We start from the raw sequence: 19,262 nt of genomic DNA on the forward strand, positions 1-19,262 counted from the left end.
CCCCCTCCTGGAGTCCCGCCCCACCGTGCTCGGTTCCGATTGGCTGAGAACCGCCCGTCGGAGTCCGCCCTGCCGAAGCCCGCCCCTTTCCGGAGCCTAGCCCCACCCACCTCATCTCTGATTAGCTTCACGCGCCCAGCCCCTACCTGCTCTGCTCCTATTGGTTCACTCAGGTCTCGCGCTCTCTCCCTACTAAAGCGCGAAGAAGATTTTGCAAGGTTTACTTTCTCCCTCTTTGAGAAAGCTTTACAGAGTTGTTTCTTATTTCCGTAGAAGCCACATACCAACCATCACTTCTTTTAACCTACTCCCCAGTTTTTTTTGTGGACTTTCAAAACTTGCAGAGCTAAATTTATTTTTGAGTAGCGTTGATATCACATAAACAGCATTTTGAAACCTTTACCTCTGCCCCAACGGGAGTGCTTCTGAGCTAAAACCCACTTGACCTCCAAATTTAATAAAAAGTTATTTGCAGTTTAATACATAAAGGGTAACTAGAGTTGCCAGATTTAGCAAATAAAAATACAGGATATCCAGTTTCAAATAAACTGAATTTTTATAAGTATGTCTCAAACATTGCAGGAGACATACACTTATACTAAAAAATTCACTGTTTATACATTGATAATATACAGAACATCCTGTATATTATCTGGTACCCTACTAATGACTCAACCTTTGGTCACTCTTAAGATGTACCTCCTAATTATATCCACCTAGAAGAACATCTTGGTATTTATCACTCGGCAAAACGTTAAATGCTCAATTATTTAATTTATTAAGTAATAGTAATTGACAATTCTGTTTTTCTCCAAAACTTAAATGTGTAGCTCCAGCTTTAAAAGGACAGGACACATACATACACACGTGACACGATAGTTGAAGCTTTAGCTTAAAAACAAACAAAAAAACAGAATTATATTATTTTGAGTTATCTCTGATGAATAAGACAACTGCTAAAACGTATCTTTAAAATAAGGATGTGGGGAAAGAGTTAATTATTAGCAGAGGAAATAAACCTTGCAAAGCTGAGCAACTGTTGCTCAGTTTCATTACAGAAGAGAAACATTTTGAACCTTGTAAAGCCTAATTTCATAAGGAAGAGGCAGAGGAAAAGGAAGATTGCTAAGGTACAAGCCACTGTTGAGAAAATATGTGTTAGTTCCTCTAACACAGTAAAAAATACTTTAGCTGGTAAGGTTAAATTATTAGCATAAATAAATAAATGGAGGGAGATGGAAAAACTTAATATGAGGAAAGAACATACGATTCATTAAAGCATCAAGTGATAAAGCACTACAAAGCAAAACAAATATTTGCAACGTTTTATTCTAATTAATTAACTAAATATTCAAAGAAATGCTCAGAAAGGATCCAGGATTTTACATTTACAATGTTAGTCCAAATATCTGGTCAGAATTTTTGTACATCTTTTCATCATAATAGCCTTATTGATGCATTATATTTGTGTATGTTGGAGTCAAGTCTCCATGGCTCTCTTGCATTTTTACAGAAATAGTTTCAAAAATAAGGATAGTATTTCCTTCAAGGAAAGATTTGTTGCAGGATAGCAAAGATCATCTCTCCCTCAAAATTAAAGATTGGGCAGGTTTGCTAGCAGGACTTTCCTAGCTTGGAGTTCCTCCATTCTGAAACAAACCCACTAATTGTGCAGCACCCACCTAGCAGTTTCATTTTGTCTTGTGGGACTTGGGAGCAAAAGGACTCTAAGAGAGTACGAAGTTCCTGCTGCCTGTTGTGCTTTGAGTAATAAAGTCCTTAGTTTCTAACAGAAGAATTTCATATCTTGTCAATTTCTGTGAAACTGTGCTACTCATTAGCTTGCAAGTAGGATGAAATACCAGTCCTTATAGTTCTTGGCAATGTATATCTTTTTTAGAGAAAGAGCTACCCAGGATTATTTCTACTGAAGGATAGCAGAATATGCCATCTCAAACTATGCAACTTTGACATACGATTATTTTGAACTGAAGACAATTGAGAAGAAATAAGAAAAGCTCTCTACTCCCTGTTTGCCTAAAAAAGGACATACATTTACAAAAATGTCCCTCCTCATAGTTTGGTGGGGTTTTTTGTAATTTTTCACTTCCCTGACAATACAGAGCCCCACTTACCCCTTCTCCATTCTTGTTTCTCCTTTCAAAATGCCCAGTCACCTCTGTACAAATCAGAGTTGAGTTTAATTCATGCTGGAGTCTTTTCGCTATTATTATTTTTATTATTTCCTTGTTATTAATAGTATATTACCAATTAAAATCATCCTTACCACTTTAACTAGTGTCTAGCTTTGTTTATCTTTGCCAATGGTGGAGACTGGAGGTTTAGCTGTTTGGAATGGCCAAATCAAAAATCAATATTGAACATGTTCAATTTGAGATGCTTATAAGACTAAGTGACAGTGTCATGTAGGTTATTGATCTAAGCAGCTGGCTGGAGTACCAGTTTAGCTAGTGAGGGGCCTACCAATCACCCGAGATATGCATCTTAATGAACTTTGTTATTCTCCACTTGGTACATATGCAGCAACTGTTGAGAAGCAGTGAAGTGGGAAGTGTTCCTCCAAAAGGGCCTTAAAATGAAAGTTAATTGCTAATGCTGGTAATAGGAGTTAAAGGGGCCCAAAAAATTAGTGCCTTTTGACATCATATTCATCAAAATTAATGAATAATAGAAGTAGCTTTATGACCTAGTGTATTAAAGGCGTAACTTATTATATGTGCAAAATGGTTCTGGCAACCTTTAAATCCACGTAGCTTGAGAAACTACATACAGTGTCCTAGCCAGCTTGCTGCCATAACAAAATATCGTAGACTGAGTGGCTTAAACAACAGAAATGTATTCCTCACAGTTCTGGAAATTGAAAGTCCAAGATAAAGGTGTCAATGAGGTGAGGTCTAGTGAGAACTCTCTCCTTGGGTTCAAATGGATGCCTTCTCACTGTGTTCACACATAGCCTTTCTTCAGCATATGAGAGAGACAGAAAGCAAGTGCTCTGCTATCTCTTCTTATAAGGACGCTAATCCCATCATGATGGTCACATCTTCATAATCTCACCTAAGGCTCATTACCATTCAATGACTCCATTTGTAAATGCCATTGCACTAGGGGGTAGGGCTTCAATAAATGAATTTTAGGGGCACAGTTCATTCTATGGCGCATAATATCTGAAAGGTGAGGAAGAAGATACACTTAGTCATAACATCCACTGTTGTGTTCTCACCTTCAATCCACTCTAGTATTTATTTCATGCTAAAATGTATTCACATAGATTTCATGCCATAGTTTTAATTGACATACATGCAATAATTATCGTACTTTCCCCAGAAATTATTCATTGTGTTTTTAATAAGGAATAATGAAGGCTCTATATGTGTTATTTGCATAAGGCATAAAAGTTTTACAGTCTAAAATGAAACCATCCTGTAATAATTTTATTATAAATCTAAAACTGTTTTTTTCAGCAACTGCTTAAGGGTTACTGCCCACTAGTGAGGACAGACAGAAATAATAAGCCTTCTGAATAAGACAAAAATAAATATTATTTACCATTTACTTCTAAGACCAGCAACTTGATAAATTGACTTTATTTAACTTTCAACAACATAGTTGTCTGTTTCTAGTTCTGGTAATATTAAGTATTCTTTTGGCAAAAGCATAAATTCTAAAGCAATTTAAATAAACGGTAATGCATATATGAAAAATGTCAACAGGGCTCTTCAGAAAGGTGAAGAGTAGTAGTTTCTGAATATATACATTTTCACTTGGGTTGTTATGTCCCTTTAGGCAATTTGGATTAGATGCAGAGTTCTTTAGAAATGCTATATGTATAATGTTGATCAAATATGTGTCCACAAGTAATGCTCAATAAATGCAACAACACGATGATTAACAGCCTCAATAAAGTAATTTGTTACTTGGGCAATATTGGAAAAACGCCTATCTTAAATTTTAAATCTAACTTTCATGCTCGTGAATATCAATTGGACTCCATATTCATAACATGAAATCATACACTTACAAAACCATCTTTCTAGAAAGATATAAATGAAATAATGTTGAATGAATACTTTTTTTATTTTGCTGGTGCTTATCTCTTTGGTTGGTAACTTGAACATGTGTAAAGTAGATTAAGTGAGAGTAGTCTTGTTACAAAAAACTAAAAATATTTTAATCAAAAACGTGAAAGTGGCCATGTTCTTACATAGATTATGGTCTGACTAAAAGCTGAAGTTATTCTCATTTCCACATTAATTCTCAGATGTTTTGTGTATGTCTGAAGATAAGATTGCCGCTCACCCCAATCCACATCAAACTATTGGTGGAAATAAAACCTAGTCATAAGAATAAAAAATTACAACCTATTTAATTAAACAGCACATGATGCTTTTCACAGCAGATTATCACATGTGATCTTCACAATGATCTTACGAAACAAGTAACACCAATTACATTTTAAGAGGAAGCTAAGAGAATAATAAATTGTATTGTAGATACAGATCAAAACAGTTGCAAAATGTTTTTTTAAAACAAAACATGACCTGATTAATTTTCATGTTTGGAAAATGATGACCCACAGTGCTTCTGTAATTTTGAATGAATGAATGAATCAAGTCCCGCGTGTAGAGCTTTTTAAGTTGCTTAAAAATCTAAGAATTAAGAAGCAATGGTCCCTGAGGATTGGAATTATGACATATACTGTAGGAACACACGTGAGGACCCATGACCAATGATGGTGTCAAGAGCAACCCATGTGGGTGTAATGAGCTCAGTTAATGTACCATTCAAGATCTGCTCAATTTAGCTTTGGACATTTGCTTTGCTTTCTGGCCTCTAGCCACAAAACTCAATTGCTGCCTCATCCACCAAAAAAGCATATGGCACATTCAAACACAGTAACTAAGGGATTGCAATAAAGTTACAATTTACAAAGGTGTTGAAATTCTTAAGAGGCACTGATAAGGGATGGTTTAGCATCTCAATGCAAGCAACAGTGTGGATACATTACCACCCTTAAACTGAGGAGGCAAGGCAAGGAAGCACTTCTAGAAACCCAGAAAGAGTAGCTGTTATAGAGAGGGTCACATGACATATGACCTTTAGTAGAGGGATGCCTGATGAACTAAATGGAAGGGAACTGAGGGAACACATACTACAACTTCACTCTTGTTCCTGCCTCTGATCTCCTGCCAATTGGCTGTTCCCAATCAGAATCCGGAGGAAAAGAAAATTTAAGGATATAATCCATAAAGGCCAGCCTCCCAGGGAACAGTACAGGATAGTGGAGCATGGATCTTCAGAGACTAGTGTAAAATATCAAATGCAGTGAAGAAAAAGAAATTCCACAACTTAGACTCACAATCCTGCCAAAATTTTACAACTCTTTAATTAAAGACTCAACCTATGTAATTTTTCTGGAAGGCAAAAACCCAGATCAATTGCATAAAGTAATTATTTATAGAATAATTATGGTGAATTATTTATAGAATAATTATGGTGAATTTCTCTTTAATTAAATCCAAATACTTGATTGAGTGACTAAGCTATGTAGATGAGAGAGAGAATAAGAGAGAACCCAGGTTTTTACAGACTTGCGCCACCCATTCCAAGAGGCACTATGGCAACCAGTCTAGGAGAAAGGAAGGGGAGAGTGGGAGAAAAGAGAATGTAATCTAGCAACAGAATCTTCAGGCCACACTTTGCTCATAAATTGCACAAATGGTAGTTAGTGATATCAGAAAACATAATTAAATGAATAGAAAGTGCCAAAAAGGGGTGGGTGGGGACATAGCAAATATCTATGTATATGGATAAGAAAAATCAAATATTTAAATTAAAATTCCTGTATAAAATGTCTTTCTGTACATTATTTTAAATAAATGTGCACATAAAGTAAAACTGTTTAGAAACAAAACTGATTTCTATTAAGAAAACATGTGCCTAAAATATAGCTCTTTCAGTATAAAGTTAACTACTAAATAATTATTATCTCAATTTTGAAGTATTAACTGAGCAAAATATGTTAACTTCAAGCTTACGACCCTATCATAGTTTTTCAGTAATGGAAAAAGTCAGCTGATATTTAGATCAATTTGGATACTTCTTCCTGATTGATTTGGGAAACAAATCATGTAGAAAACTATCAATCAGCTAACCATATCATGTAGATAATAATTTAATACCAATATCAGAGTTAAGACAATTTCTCTTTATTCACTACACAGATTTCATTCATTCACACACACTGTCTAATTTCAAGAGAGTAAGTTAATTGGTGTATTAACTATATTTTCTGTATTCTTGATGACATGGCATCTGTGGCCTGGCTGGCTGGAAAGAAACTGCCCCTACCAGGAACAGCCAGTTCTTAGAGATAGCAAATGACTCACAAGAGAGTGTGCTTTTAATGTGCAAACTATCTTATCCGGAGCCCATATTCTGAACTACCTCCTCTCTCCGACTCTTACACTCCTAGAACAGTATTCCTCAGCACTAATCTTCCCAGGGCCAGATACCAGGCAACTATGGACAGCTCCTATGTCCCAGAGCCTGCTGGAATTATTCAAACTAGCCAATTCTAATCTTGCTTAACTCTGCCTTACCTTTCCCATGGAAACTAAAATCAAAGCTCCTGCCCATACTTTGCCTTTATCCTCTCCTTACTGACTGACTCTGGTGCTTCTCCCTGTGTGGCCCTGCATGATGTGATATGTTCCCTCATCTTGAACACTGTAACAAACTACTTTTTCAATGGCAATTATCCTGATCTATCGTTCTCTTTATACTGGAATAATAATAAAACCTACATTTTAAAACAATTGGTTCTAGTCATTATTATCTATGCAAACTCAAAGGAACTATGCAATAAATAATTTAGAGATGGATAACTGACTCTAAGTTCAACTGTTGGCTGTGTGATGTTGGGCAATGTAATACAAAGTCTATGAATCTAGGTTCTTCCTTTGCAAAATAGGGATATTTCCTCTTTAAGTTGCTCTCTGCTTTTATAAAAAATAATACTTTAAGTTCATACTAAATTATAGCCATGGTTTTATCTTCCCTTTGAGATATATGGATTACCTCCCTTTTCTGTCAAAAAATCTATAATTGCACATAATTACAATCTTACTTGCTTGAAACCAGCCAAATCAGTTTGACGTAGTTAAGATTTGATAATAAAAACTCCACAAGGTGGCAGCAGAGGCAACACCATCATCATCGGTTGCAGTACAGAGTAGCCTAAGGAAACAAGCAAGGAAAGGCTTCCCCACTTAGTACCTTTCTGAGTGAGAATGGAGCGGATACAGCAAAATGTCTAAGGACTTGGCCTAGGCTGCTTTGTGTTTGCTGCTCCTTGGAGGAGACACTGTGTCATTGGGTTTCAGGGAATATAACAAGCCACAGGCAGTACTTGCCCCCACCCCTCAACCAAGAATCTGGGCTGGCTTTCAGAATTCATGTTGTGAGAAAGCTCAGATTTTCTTCACAGTTCACTATGGTGTTCTACAAAAATTAAATGTTAATATCATTCTTAATTCCTAATTAACAACATACAGCACATAAGCAGTCTATTCCTGAAAAACGAAACATTTCTGAAATGTATAAAATCAGATTTCACTCACAGTCCATACTTGCAGGTTTATTTATATTCATCTATCAATTAAAATCATAAACCTTTCATCTTGAAGTATTTTAAAGTAGATCGTTTGTAGTAATAATTTGGATTTCTCTATAATTAAAAAAAAAAAATCTCCCTCATAGTAAAATATGTCTTTCTTGAGGTTTTAATTGCATTTGAAGGAAAAAGAATCAATGAAATGAAACCACCAATGTGAAATAAGTTCTAAAATTTTATACTAGTTCTAGGGGTTGGGAAGGACTAGGCAAGCTCACCTAGAGCTGCTAAATCTATATACCCTCAACATAAATATGCATATAGACATGAAAAACTGCAACACACATATATACACATACTAATTAGAAATTCAGAAAAGAAAAAATTAATTCTTTTAGGAGTAATCAGGAATATTTTATAAAAATATTTTAAAATATTATAAAACTTAAATTTATTTAATTTTAATTATAAATTTAAATTATAAAATTTAGTACAATTTTAAAGTAAAACATGGTATAATTTTCAGCCTTAATAAATCAGCGTGTCATCTTTTCATTGACTTACTGATTTTACTCATGCTTTCTTTCACTTATAACAATAACAGTATAATGTAACTGAAGTCCATTTCCCTCCTTCAGTAATATGGTATACTGGTTCCAGAACTTGCCCAACTTTTCTAATATTTGGCTCTATGAGAAATTGATGGGGTAAAGGCAGATAGACGTCCAACTAGAACTCATATTGCTACTGGTTGGGCATATAAAAATATGAGATAGTCTTAGAAGGCTCTGATACAATATTTCTATTTTTGTAAAAATTCTTTATACGTGATGTTCTGAATTACTAGCACAGAGGTTTTTTCAAACACCTTTCAAAGTATGAAACTGCAAAATATACAGATAATAGTAGTCAATCTGCTCTTTTTGGAGTAGAAGTGGGGCTCACAGCCTCGCCCCTTGAATTTCTCTCCATCACCCTCTAAGGTATCTTTAAGTCACATTAAGTTTCCTCAAAGTACAGTTTGAATATCAGTCACCTAGGGTATGATAAACTTGCAATAAAAATGGCTATGCAGAAAAGCTTATTTTTGTGTGGAACTAGAATTTCCTAATTGGTAAAGTGTAAGAAACTTCATTTACTTACTGTGAGCGAGACAGTTTTTTTTCATGATATAGGAATTCCCCCTATATTTTTCTTTCTCTGTGCTGAATTTATATAGGTTGGTGAACTACCAAGAGTCTAGGCAACAATTAGGAATGAGATAAGCAAAAATTCTTCCAGTCACTCACATTCAGATTTCCTTATTACTTTCTCTGCAGTTGAGACATTAGACGACCTTTAGAGTTGAATTCCTATGATCCAATTTTTCAAACTATAAACTAGAGATTTACATTCTGTAGTGTCCAAGAGGTTACTGGCATTAAGATATATATTTTCTATGATGCATAATAGGTCTCATGTTTTCTAAGCAAATATCTGGCAATGCCCAGGGCAATGGATTTGGCAGATGAATGTTTCAAACTATATCACTTTTAATAAATTGCTGAAAATGTATGTTCATTTATATCATAACTTTAGCTAAACTGAGTTAGTACAAATGATTCAGAAATATGTCTATAAAGTATAATCAAATTTTCCAAAATTTCATGGTTATACCCGGAACCTATTTCCCTACTCATTAAAATTTATTTGTAATCCTAAAAACATTAGTTTTGGTGCTTTCACTGTCATTGGCGGATATGTGCAGAGCAGTGAAAAATTTGTGTTGTCCAGATGTGCACGTTTCCAGCTGAGGCTGACCAAAGGGATGCTCTGCCTTCTTGTTTCAGCTTTCATACTGTAAACAAGCGTCCTTTTCATGGTATATTTACTGACAATTTTTTGCATTTTTGTGCTTTTTGTTGGTGATTTCACTGTTTAAAAGTTAATAGTCCTAAAGTGTTATCTAGTGTTTCTAAGCACAGGAAAACTGTGATATGCCTCACAAAAAAAAATATGTTAGAAAATATGTCATTCAGGTATATTATAATGTTGCTAATTGTGAATGTAACATTAATGAATCAACAAGATATATTAAATAAGGTGTGTCCGAACAGAAACACACACAAACACAAGGTTATATATTGATCGGTTTTAGAAATGTGACCATTGGCTTACGGGAACCCGGTTCTGTATTTCCCTGGGAGCGGTGATTTGATATCTTCTAATTCAGTGCTCACAACAACTTTATAGAACATAACTGCTATGAATAATGAGACTCATCTGTATTCTCAGTTGGCCCTGATTTCTAGGTCTCAACTCTGGCTGAAGAATACAATCTCAAGTGGAATTGAAAAGAGAAATAACTGACACTGAAGTTTCAGTCATGGAGATTCTAATGCAATACATTTTCCATGTGAGTCTAATATGCAGCTAGGCTTGAGAACATTTCCTAGCTCCCTTTGCTGCCACAACAAGGTATTGAATGGCTGCTTCAGCACTTCCTGTTGGGAATACTCTTCAGAGCAATGAGTGTGCTCAGAAAGTCAAACCACCTGGAAAACAAGTTTTCTAGCCTGCCTTGGGTCATCTTTACATTTTAATATATAAATAAATTTGCTTGAGTGCCTGTGTCAAACAATGCCTTACTATTAGAAATGAGATTTTTAAAATGTTTTGAGCAGGTAGCACTTTATTTTAGGGGCGGTGGGCACGACCCAGTTCCAGCCAATGAGATCTATGAGAAATTCTGCTGTAGGACTCCTGAGGTATCTTTTTCCCTTTTTCTGTTGGGAGAAGGTAAAGGGGAGAAACACTACGCTCTCACCCCCTAGAACCAACTTTTAACTAAAGTTGGAATTAAAAATGATGTTTGGGGCTGTTGGAGCCATTTTGCAACCATGAGAGAAAAACCAAGAAAATTACAGGACACATTCCAGAGTTCTAACCTCAATGAATCACTGGCTCTTCTTGTTAAGTGAGACAAAATCAGTCCCTCTGGCTGAGCCACATTTAGTCATACATTCTTTGCTTTGCAGCTGAAAGCATGCCTGAGAGGGCCCTTGCCGTCCCACAGAGCAGGAGAAGCCTGGCACAGCTGCTAAGATGTTTGAGGATTCTTGGAGGACTTATGCTCTCATTGTCTTCCTTGAACGGAATTCTCAATCCATGCTCCCTGTCTCACTTTCTACAGATACACTTTCTTTCTGTGCCACATGGGGCCACTGACTTTCCTCCTTTATTAACCAAACTACCACATCATAAGCCTGTTATATAGGCAGACTTTTCTGAAAGATCTGGAACTAACAAGGGGCGATTATGCAAGTGCAGCACAATAATAAACATGTAATTCAATATTAGGCATTGCTACCCAAAGACCTTGGCCATCCCTGCCATAGGGAATCTCTTACGGGTTCTTTCTTCCCTTGGCATGTTAACATGATCCCCCTACAGAGAACTCTTCTTTGGAGATTGCTTCCTCGAAGTTGAGACCATCTCAACTCACTCTCTGCTGAACAAACGGTGAATGTGTGTAAGCACGCACACACATGCATATACTCATATATTCGCGCAATAAAATATTGGTAGAAAATACAATTAAAATATTAAAAATGCTTATCTCTGGGTGATGAGATTGCAAGTAATTCATAAATCTTCTTTAATATTATATGATTTCTTCCCTGAAATTGCTACAGTGAACATAAGCTATTTTTAAATAAAAAAGTTTTTATTAAAATATTCAATTTAAGAAAAATCTGCTAGACAACACGTCTGGCAATAGGATATGAAATATATTCAGGTTTCATGTGTGAACTTAGTATACTGACCTTTGTCATAAAGCAATAATACTACTAACTTGACATGTTCTAGTGTTTCCAAGATGTAAATGCTGACTCGCCCTTCTCTTTCCAGAGTTTTCTCTCCTTTCACATATGCATTTTTCTTCTCCATCCTTATCAATCTTGCTCTTCAAATTCATCATAATCTATAGCTCTTGGGAGGCTCTCTAGAGCTGTGGTCTTCAAGTACTTTGTTATTGATCCCTATCAGTAAAAATATTTTAACATAAACCTTAATAAAGAGATATCTATTTATTTAGAAAATATTTACAACTATCATATCATAAAACATGAATTAAAAAATTAGAAAGTAAAAGATCAGATAAGATTAAAGATTTTTAAATGAAATTGATATCTAGTACATTAATAATAAAAATATTTTATAACCGACAATTTTATTATTTTTTAAAAATCTTAGTTCAATCCTTAGTGATTTAGCAATTCAAAAATTTGTTTCGATTTATCTATTTGATTTCAATAACTCATTCTATAGGATTCCTACTCCTACTTTAAAATTTTCAGTTATAACGTGAGCAGAGGTGAAATAAAAAAAATTAACTAATTGTATGGGGTAGGTATTAGGCGATTAGAACAATCACCACTCAATCCAAATGGACACAGGCTGAGATAGCTAACTCCAAAATGTCTACTAGATTAATGTCAACCATGATTTCAAGGAAAAGACAGTGGCATTCTAATTGCATCTGACCGTAGTTTGCTCTTAAGTATTTATTTTAAAATAAAATAAAAGAAGCACAGCCAGTCAATGCCTCTGAAGTAAAAGTACTATTTTTTTTCTTTTTTTAAAGCATGCACAAATAACTATTTTTGAAAGGACTTAAGCTGTGAAGGGAGCACTTGGAAAAATGGATGTTTGGAAAAATTTTCACAGACACCAGATTTTTTGTTTGGGCTAAAACTATTTGTTATGTAGAAAAGCTTTTGTGTGTGCATACTTAAAACCAGAATTTTATAAATGAATTGGTGGAAGTAATTAAGAAATGCGTATCATGATATAGTAAACTTAGCCAGAATTTCTTTTTCTATTTTGTACCTACTTATGTTTTTGAGATATAAAGCTATAATAGTATCCTTCTAATAAACTGTTCTGCTAAATCAGCATATCAACTTCCATTTCTTACAAAAAGGGATCCTTTCTAAAAATTTAATTACATGTCGAGTTATTATATAGTGTTTATGTACACAACTAATTTATTTCCTCCATAAAGTGCACATTCTTTGAGGGCTAGCAATATCTCTTATTCATTGTTTACATAAGAATGCTGGCATTCACTTATAGAGCAAATATAACATGCCAGGCTTGGTGCTAAGTGCTTTACTTTAGAGTCCATCATTTGAACAACCTTATGATGTGGTACAGGTATCATTCTCATTTTACAACTGAGAAGTTTGAGCTGATTTTCCCAAGATCACACCACAATTAATAAGTAGTACTGAGATATAAATCCTGACATCCCGAACTTAGAGTCTCTATGTTTAACCACAATTCCATATTGCTAGGTTAGGGCCATCTGACTCTAAATTACACAGAAAGGGCTCTTCATTGACACGATTAGTAAATAAATGTAGAAACAATAATAATTCTAGAAAGATTTCCTCAGTAAACTAAATTTATTCTAATTTTCTTTGGAAAAGGCATTACTGCCATGTGTGGCCATACATTGTAGTTCTGGTTTGTCAAAGAAGCGGCAGCTATGATTATTACTACTTCTTAATTGTAGAAAACTTAAATGAAAAGTTGGATAACAGTGGAAACCTGTTATCTAGCATATTCCTGACTTGCTATTTATAGAACAAAATGCTAAGAGGTGGCTTTTGAAACTGATGGAGACTGCTTAAAATGTTTCTTTGGGGTTTTAAAAGAATAGGCAGGTCTAGAAAAAAGAAAAAGACAAATATCAGCAGGATTTCCTACCTCAAAGGAGAAACAGAAACTTACATTTGGAAAACAGTGAGAAGGATGAAATGAAAGCTATCAGGAAAAACTTGACAGAGGACAAAGTCTATTCAAACAGAAAGTAAACTAAATCATGATGTAAAAATATAGATAAAGAAAAAAAACATACATTTTGAGATATTGTGGCTTGGCTTTTGTTTCCTCAACCTCCTTCCTCCAGGAGTCCTATCAAAAATATGGTAGATTCCTAAAAGAGGTTTCTCTCAATTTTCCTTCAGGCACTCCCACCTATGCTCAGTACTCATCACTGCACCTCATTCAGCAGAGTGATTCCTACTGGAGAGTAAAAATGAATTGTTATTGATGGATATTATGTGATGGTAATGGTGAGAGTTAGGAAGGGCAGAAAAACTGTAATGTGCATTATCTAGATTTTACTAAAATCAGGAACAAGACAAGGATGCCTACTCTCACAAGTCCTATTTAACATAGTTCTGAAACTCGAAGTAAAATTGTCTCTTTTTGCAGATTTTATGTAGGAAATCCTAAAGACTCCACCAAAAAAGTCATTAAGGTTCCTCAATGGTCATTAAGGTTCAGGATACAAAATTAACATACAAAAATTGATAGTGTTACTATAACACCGACAACCAATTATGTAAAAGCTGAATTAAAAAAAAATGGTCCCTTTTATAATAGCATCGAAAATAATAAAATACTTAGGAATAGATCTTACCATTGTCCTCACAGCATTTATCCTCACCTGGCACACTGTATTTTTCTAATTATTATTTATTATGCATCTTCCCACTCCCATTAGAATGTGAGCTCCATAAAGGTAGAAACTTTGTTTAAGTTTATTAACTGTACCTAGAGCAGTGCTGGTGATATAGCAGGTACTTAATACATTTTTTTAATTCGAATGAATGATCTGAATATAAACATTTAAACTTTTGCTTTTGATCCTCTCTCAACAGGCCAGCAATTTCGTGGTGTTAAGATGACATTATTTTCCCATATTTAATCAGAAATCTCTTCTTATTCCACAGTGTTTCAAACTAAAAGACAAAAGGATGAGTACCGGGAACAATGTCTTTGGTTTGTACATTGTTTGTTTTTTGTTTAACATACTAAATGAAACTTGCTGGCACATTAAGGGGGTGGGGAACTTTCTTGTAATAGCTCCAAAAGATAGAATTAATAACTAAAATTAATAATTTGAATACTTCTGTAGAAACGTCTAATTTGATTCTCTTCTACCTAAGCACAAGGTCAAATGTCCAAATTACATGAAGATGTAATAGTGCTTTATGAAGAAACACAATAGTATAAATTGGGCCTACCTATAAGGCTAAGATTTCATTTCACTTCAGCAGCTTTCACTGTGTTTGAGATTAGGCCAGCAGCTAGAGTCAAGGCAAATAAAATTCCCCATCAGGGAGAAAATCATCAAGGTCCTATTATTTGTGTTATACTGGTCACTGTGTAAATATGTCCTTTCTTCAATCAATTTACAATCCTTTAAGAATGAAAAAGCCTTAGCTTTATTATATAGAGAATAAATTTGCTATATATAATGTGCTCAGTTGGATATTTTGTATGCCTCCGGTAAACACAAAGACTATATTTCTTTTATAGCCAGGTTTCCTTAGCCCATCCAAACATCTTTGAATGAATATTGCTAACAAATTAATTTTCTTAAATACATCTTTTTGATAGCCTATACAACCCCTCCATCCCCCATATAATTCTGGACTATTAAGTTCTCCTTATAAAGCATATATACTACCACCCACAGTCACCCAGGGCAGCAGAATGCTTGACTAGCAACATGAAGGACGCATGTTTATGTGGCTTCTGTACTGAAATGAAGCTGCCATTTTGCAGTGTGGGTGTCTTTTTTTTTCCCTCGTGACATAGACAAATGTTGATGTTTACTACAAGTTGGTACATTAGTTGCTAATTAAGTTCCTAGCTGCTTCAGCCAAAACTTGCTGTATTGAATCCAAGAAAAGAATGGCAGCTATGTCAAAAATAAGTTGTTGGAGATTTTGTTTTGTTTTATTAAAGGAAAGCTGTATATTAAAGAATATGGGGAATTTACAGGCTGAGAGATAGGAAACTTTCATTGTTGACTTCCTCCTAAGCTGAGTTGTTGGTTAAAGTCTCTCTGCTCTGTCACCAGGCCCTGATCAAAACCAAATACTATAATATGCAGATGAGGCACTAAAGTTAACTGTTTATCATGATTCACTTTTTTTCATAACCTCCCACATATTTCCCAAGCGTTAGTTCTTGGGGACCCACTGGAGGTCAGGTTTACATCTAGAAAGGGTGTAGGGGTCATTTCACCTGGAGTTCTGGGGCTACAGCTCTATAGATATATCTTCTTACTTCGTCTCTCCTCTTGTCCCTTGCAGTTTTACCACTCTGGTGGGACCAGAACCTGCTCGCATTCTCCAGCCAAAGGGAACTCTCGGTTGGCTTCACTCTCTGTTCATCTCTAGGCTGGGAAGTCCCCAATCACGCGCTTTCACACCCTCCACATTTTAGCTGACAAGAGGCTATGCAAGACGGCTGTGGGTGAGTCTGATTTTTTGAGGCAGAACTCTTCAAGGAAGACAAAATACCTGTAAGAGGTGCACTGCTGGAGCGCTGGTGTCTTACTCCGTGGGGAAGATAGTTCGCTTCTTCTGTTTTCAACAGTGCCCTTGGCCAAAGGACTCTCCTTGGCGGAACTGACCAAAGTGTGGCTCCTCCCCCACGAAACAGCCACACCCCGCGGTGGCTTACGTTTGGAAAGACCTGGAGAGGAGAATCGAAACAGAAACCAAAGTCAGGCAAACTATAAGAACTGCCTGGCGGAAAGCTGGACTCAGAGCTGCGTCGCGAGAGAGCAGAGGCGGCTCCCTAGTCCCGGCCCCGGCGAGCACCGTAGAGTCAGAGGTGCGGCGCTGTCTGCCCTCCGCTGCCTGCCGCCACATCCAGAACAGGCACTCCCCGCCCACCTGCCAGGTGCGAGCACCTCGCCCTGCGCGCGGGTCTGGGGACCCTGAAGGCGACTCCTTTGCTGTCAGGTACATAGTTGCAGACCCTGCTACGCCAAGGCAGCGGACAGTGGTACACGCATCGCACCAGTTGAGCTGAGAACAGAAACCTGTCCGTCTACTTGGGAGAACTTCTCCCTTTGCTGAGAAGGAAAGATGTCGAATGAGTATTCTGCAGACAAGAGGTTCCGATATCTCATCTCGTGCTTCCGGGCCAGAGTGAAAATGTACATCCAGGTGGAGCCTGTACTGGACTACCTAACTTTTTTGTCTGCAGACATGAAGGAGCAGATACAGAGGACGGCCACCACCATGGGGAACATTAACGCAGCTGAACAGCTCCTGAGCACCTTGGAGAAGGGAGTCTGGTCCCCGGGCTGGACTAGGGTGTTTGTAGAGGCCCTCCAGCGAGCAGGCAGCCCCTTAGCTGCCCGCTACGTGAACCCTGAGCTCACAGACTTGCCTTCTCCATCCTTTGAGAACGCTCATGATGAGTGTCTCCAACTACTGAACCTCCTTCAGCCCACCCTGGTGGACAAGCTTCTGGTTAGAGATGTCTTGGATAAATGTCTGGAGGAGGAACTGTTGACAATTGAAGACAGAAATCGGGTAGGTGTCAGTTTAGGTAGAGCTGGGCTTTTAGGCAGATTTTACAACTTGGGGCTGGCCGTTCATTTCCCCGGTTCCAAATGGTCTGTGATATCTTTGGGTAAACCCATTTCCCTCCTTTCTTGAGAAGAAAATATCTAGTCACTTAAAACATAATTTTGAAAATTTTAAACACAAAAAGGCTATTTTTCTAATCCTTTCACTGAAATGAGCTAGAGATGTTAATTCGAGAATAATAATGTATGCTAATAAGTAACGTTTTTTGACCACTTACAATGTACAATTAGTATCACTTGCAAAATGTTTTAGCAGAGTTCGTGCTCAAAAACACTGAGGTGTTTAATGCTATTAACTCCATTTTACAGCCGAGAAAACTAAAGCAGGTTAAGTAACTTGCCCAAGATCTAGGAAGACAATGGCAGAACTAGGGATTTAGCTCCTGATGGTATGGAATTTTGTGTCTTATTTAATATACTTCAAGAGAACAGAGATCAGCAAACCATGACCCATGAGCTAAATCCAGACTGCTACTGGTCTTTACAGGCCCCAAAGCTAAGAAGGTTTTTAGATTTTAAATTGTATGTGTTCATAAAGAAAGCTTTATTGGAACACAGCCACGCTCATTCATTTACGTACTAGGACAGTTTTTGTACTTCAAGAGCAGTTGGACAGAGTCCATATTGTCCACAAAGCCTAAAATATTTATTATCTGGCCTTTAGAGAAAAAAATTTCCAATCTCTAGCCTATGTTATACATTATGCCATTTAATCTTAGTTTAAATAGAGAAATTACATATAACACGTTATTTTCTTTAAAATTTCAACTTTCTCTGTGAATCAAAAGTTGGAGATAATTCATTGAAAAAGTATGTCTATTAGTTGCAGTTTTTCTTATTAGTGAAGGAGTAGTGGATTTTTTTTAAGTGGAATTTTGATAGGGTGAATTTTACAGGTGACTTTGCACTTAATATAATGTTTTATTGTTCATCATTTTTCAAAGAATGAGAATGTATTGTGAAGTATAAAAACGGAGACCAATTTGAATCTGACTTATTCCAGGTTATAAGTCGAATGTCTTATTTTGAAAGGCATATAGGCAAATAAACCCATGACAAAAAGTTGAGGCTTTGTCTAATGTGCTATGATTTTGACAATTTTCTTTCTTTCTCTCTTACTTTTTGATTCATTAACTGTTTGGATCCTCGTTACAAAGTTTGGGGGCTTGGACTCATTATCAGCCTGTGATGTGAGTTAGTCTTTTGTAGATGCTCCTTTGTAGATTTGACAGCTCTGAGGCCTGTCCAAAGACCCAAGCATGCATCTAATTTCGATGGCTGGTTTTCCCAACAAGTAAATTACTTTATACTGTTGTCTGTAGCGTTTATGTAGTTTTGTGTATTGAGAACCAGCTAGAACGCATTATAGTAGTCCAGCTGGATATGACAAATGTGTACATCACTGTGGCAGAATCTTAATTTGGAAGACAGTATGCAGCCTTCAAGCCAGCTGGAGATGGAAGATGGCATTTCCAGCCACAGTAGCTGTTAGGAAGTCCAGAAGCAACAGAGTCCAGTAACACCACAAAGCTGTTTATGTTTGGTGGGTATGATGTCCCGATTGCCAGCGAAACAGCACTTCTCCTTATTTACTCTAAATACTTCTGCCTATCAGCATCACTTTTGTCTTGCCTGGATTGAATTTCCGCCAGCTAGATTTTATCCAAGTTCTTGATTCTGGCAAGCTTGGAGGCAGCTAGCAGTAATGCAAGGGAGTTGACACAAAGAAGATAAAAAGTAAAGGGACATTTGTGTAGTAGTAGCAGTTAAGGCCAGAGCAACCCAAAGCAATTCGAACTCTCTCCTAGATTCATGTTTCAAAGGAGGCTCTGAAAGATGGAGGATCTATGTGTTTGAAGCTCTCTAAGGAGAGAATAGGGTCTCTGATATCATGAAATGTTTTTTGTACACATCATTTTACATGTATTGTCAGTCTCAAAAATAATCTTTGACAGACGATGGGAAGGATACATTAGGTTCAGAAGAAGCTATATTGATGTTGAGGTCATCGATGAATGTTTATCTTAAATGGTAAAGTCCAGTGAGAAAAGCATGGGAAATTTGAGTGGAAAGACTTGGACTTAAGATCTTTGTTTCTGTATATGTTACTTTGGTCCACATTATTCAAGTTCCCTGATCCTAAGTTTATCCAGAAGAATGGACATAATAATAATTTCTCCT

The 19,262-nt window shown here is 36.5% G+C and overlaps 2 protein-coding genes across 6 annotated transcripts in view; one reads left to right on the plus strand and one right to left on the minus strand.

Annotated features, from left to right (window-relative positions):
• GCA (grancalcin) overlaps positions 1-16,108 on the minus strand; it is a 37,951-nt gene extending 21,843 nt beyond the window's left edge. The window contains exons 1-3 of one of the 4 annotated variants that reach the window (XM_023529751.1): positions 16,000-16,102; positions 13,539-13,705; positions 11,440-11,655 (exon numbers count right to left, since the gene is read on the minus strand). In XM_023529751.1, coding sequence (XP_023385519.1) covers positions 11,440-11,563 — 124 coding nt within the window. In that variant the 5' untranslated portion in view covers positions 11,564-11,655; positions 13,539-13,705; positions 16,000-16,102. Of the gene's footprint in view, positions 1-11,439; positions 11,656-13,538; positions 13,706-15,999 lie in introns of all 4 variants that reach the window. The other 3 variants (XM_023529756.1, XM_011358467.2, XM_023529770.1) reach the window with 3 other exon arrangements.
• An 83-nt stretch (positions 16,109-16,191) lies between these two features.
• The window catches only part of IFIH1 (interferon induced with helicase C domain 1), a 51,409-nt gene continuing 48,338 nt past the window's right edge, over positions 16,192-19,262 (plus strand). Inside the window, exon 1 of one of the 2 annotated variants that reach the window (XM_011358488.2) lies at positions 16,192-17,025. In XM_011358488.2, the coding sequence (XP_011356790.1) occupies positions 16,573-17,025 (453 nt within the window). In that variant the 5' untranslated portion in view covers positions 16,192-16,572. The remainder of the gene's footprint in view (positions 17,026-19,262) is intronic. The other variant, XM_023529744.1, reaches the window with a different exon arrangement.

Source organism: Pteropus vampyrus, unplaced genomic scaffold (assembly GCF_000151845.1).
Source record: "Pteropus vampyrus isolate Shadow unplaced genomic scaffold, Pvam_2.0 Scaffold2, whole genome shotgun sequence".
NCBI classification, from domain to species: Eukaryota; Metazoa; Chordata; class Mammalia; order Chiroptera; family Pteropodidae; genus Pteropus; species Pteropus vampyrus.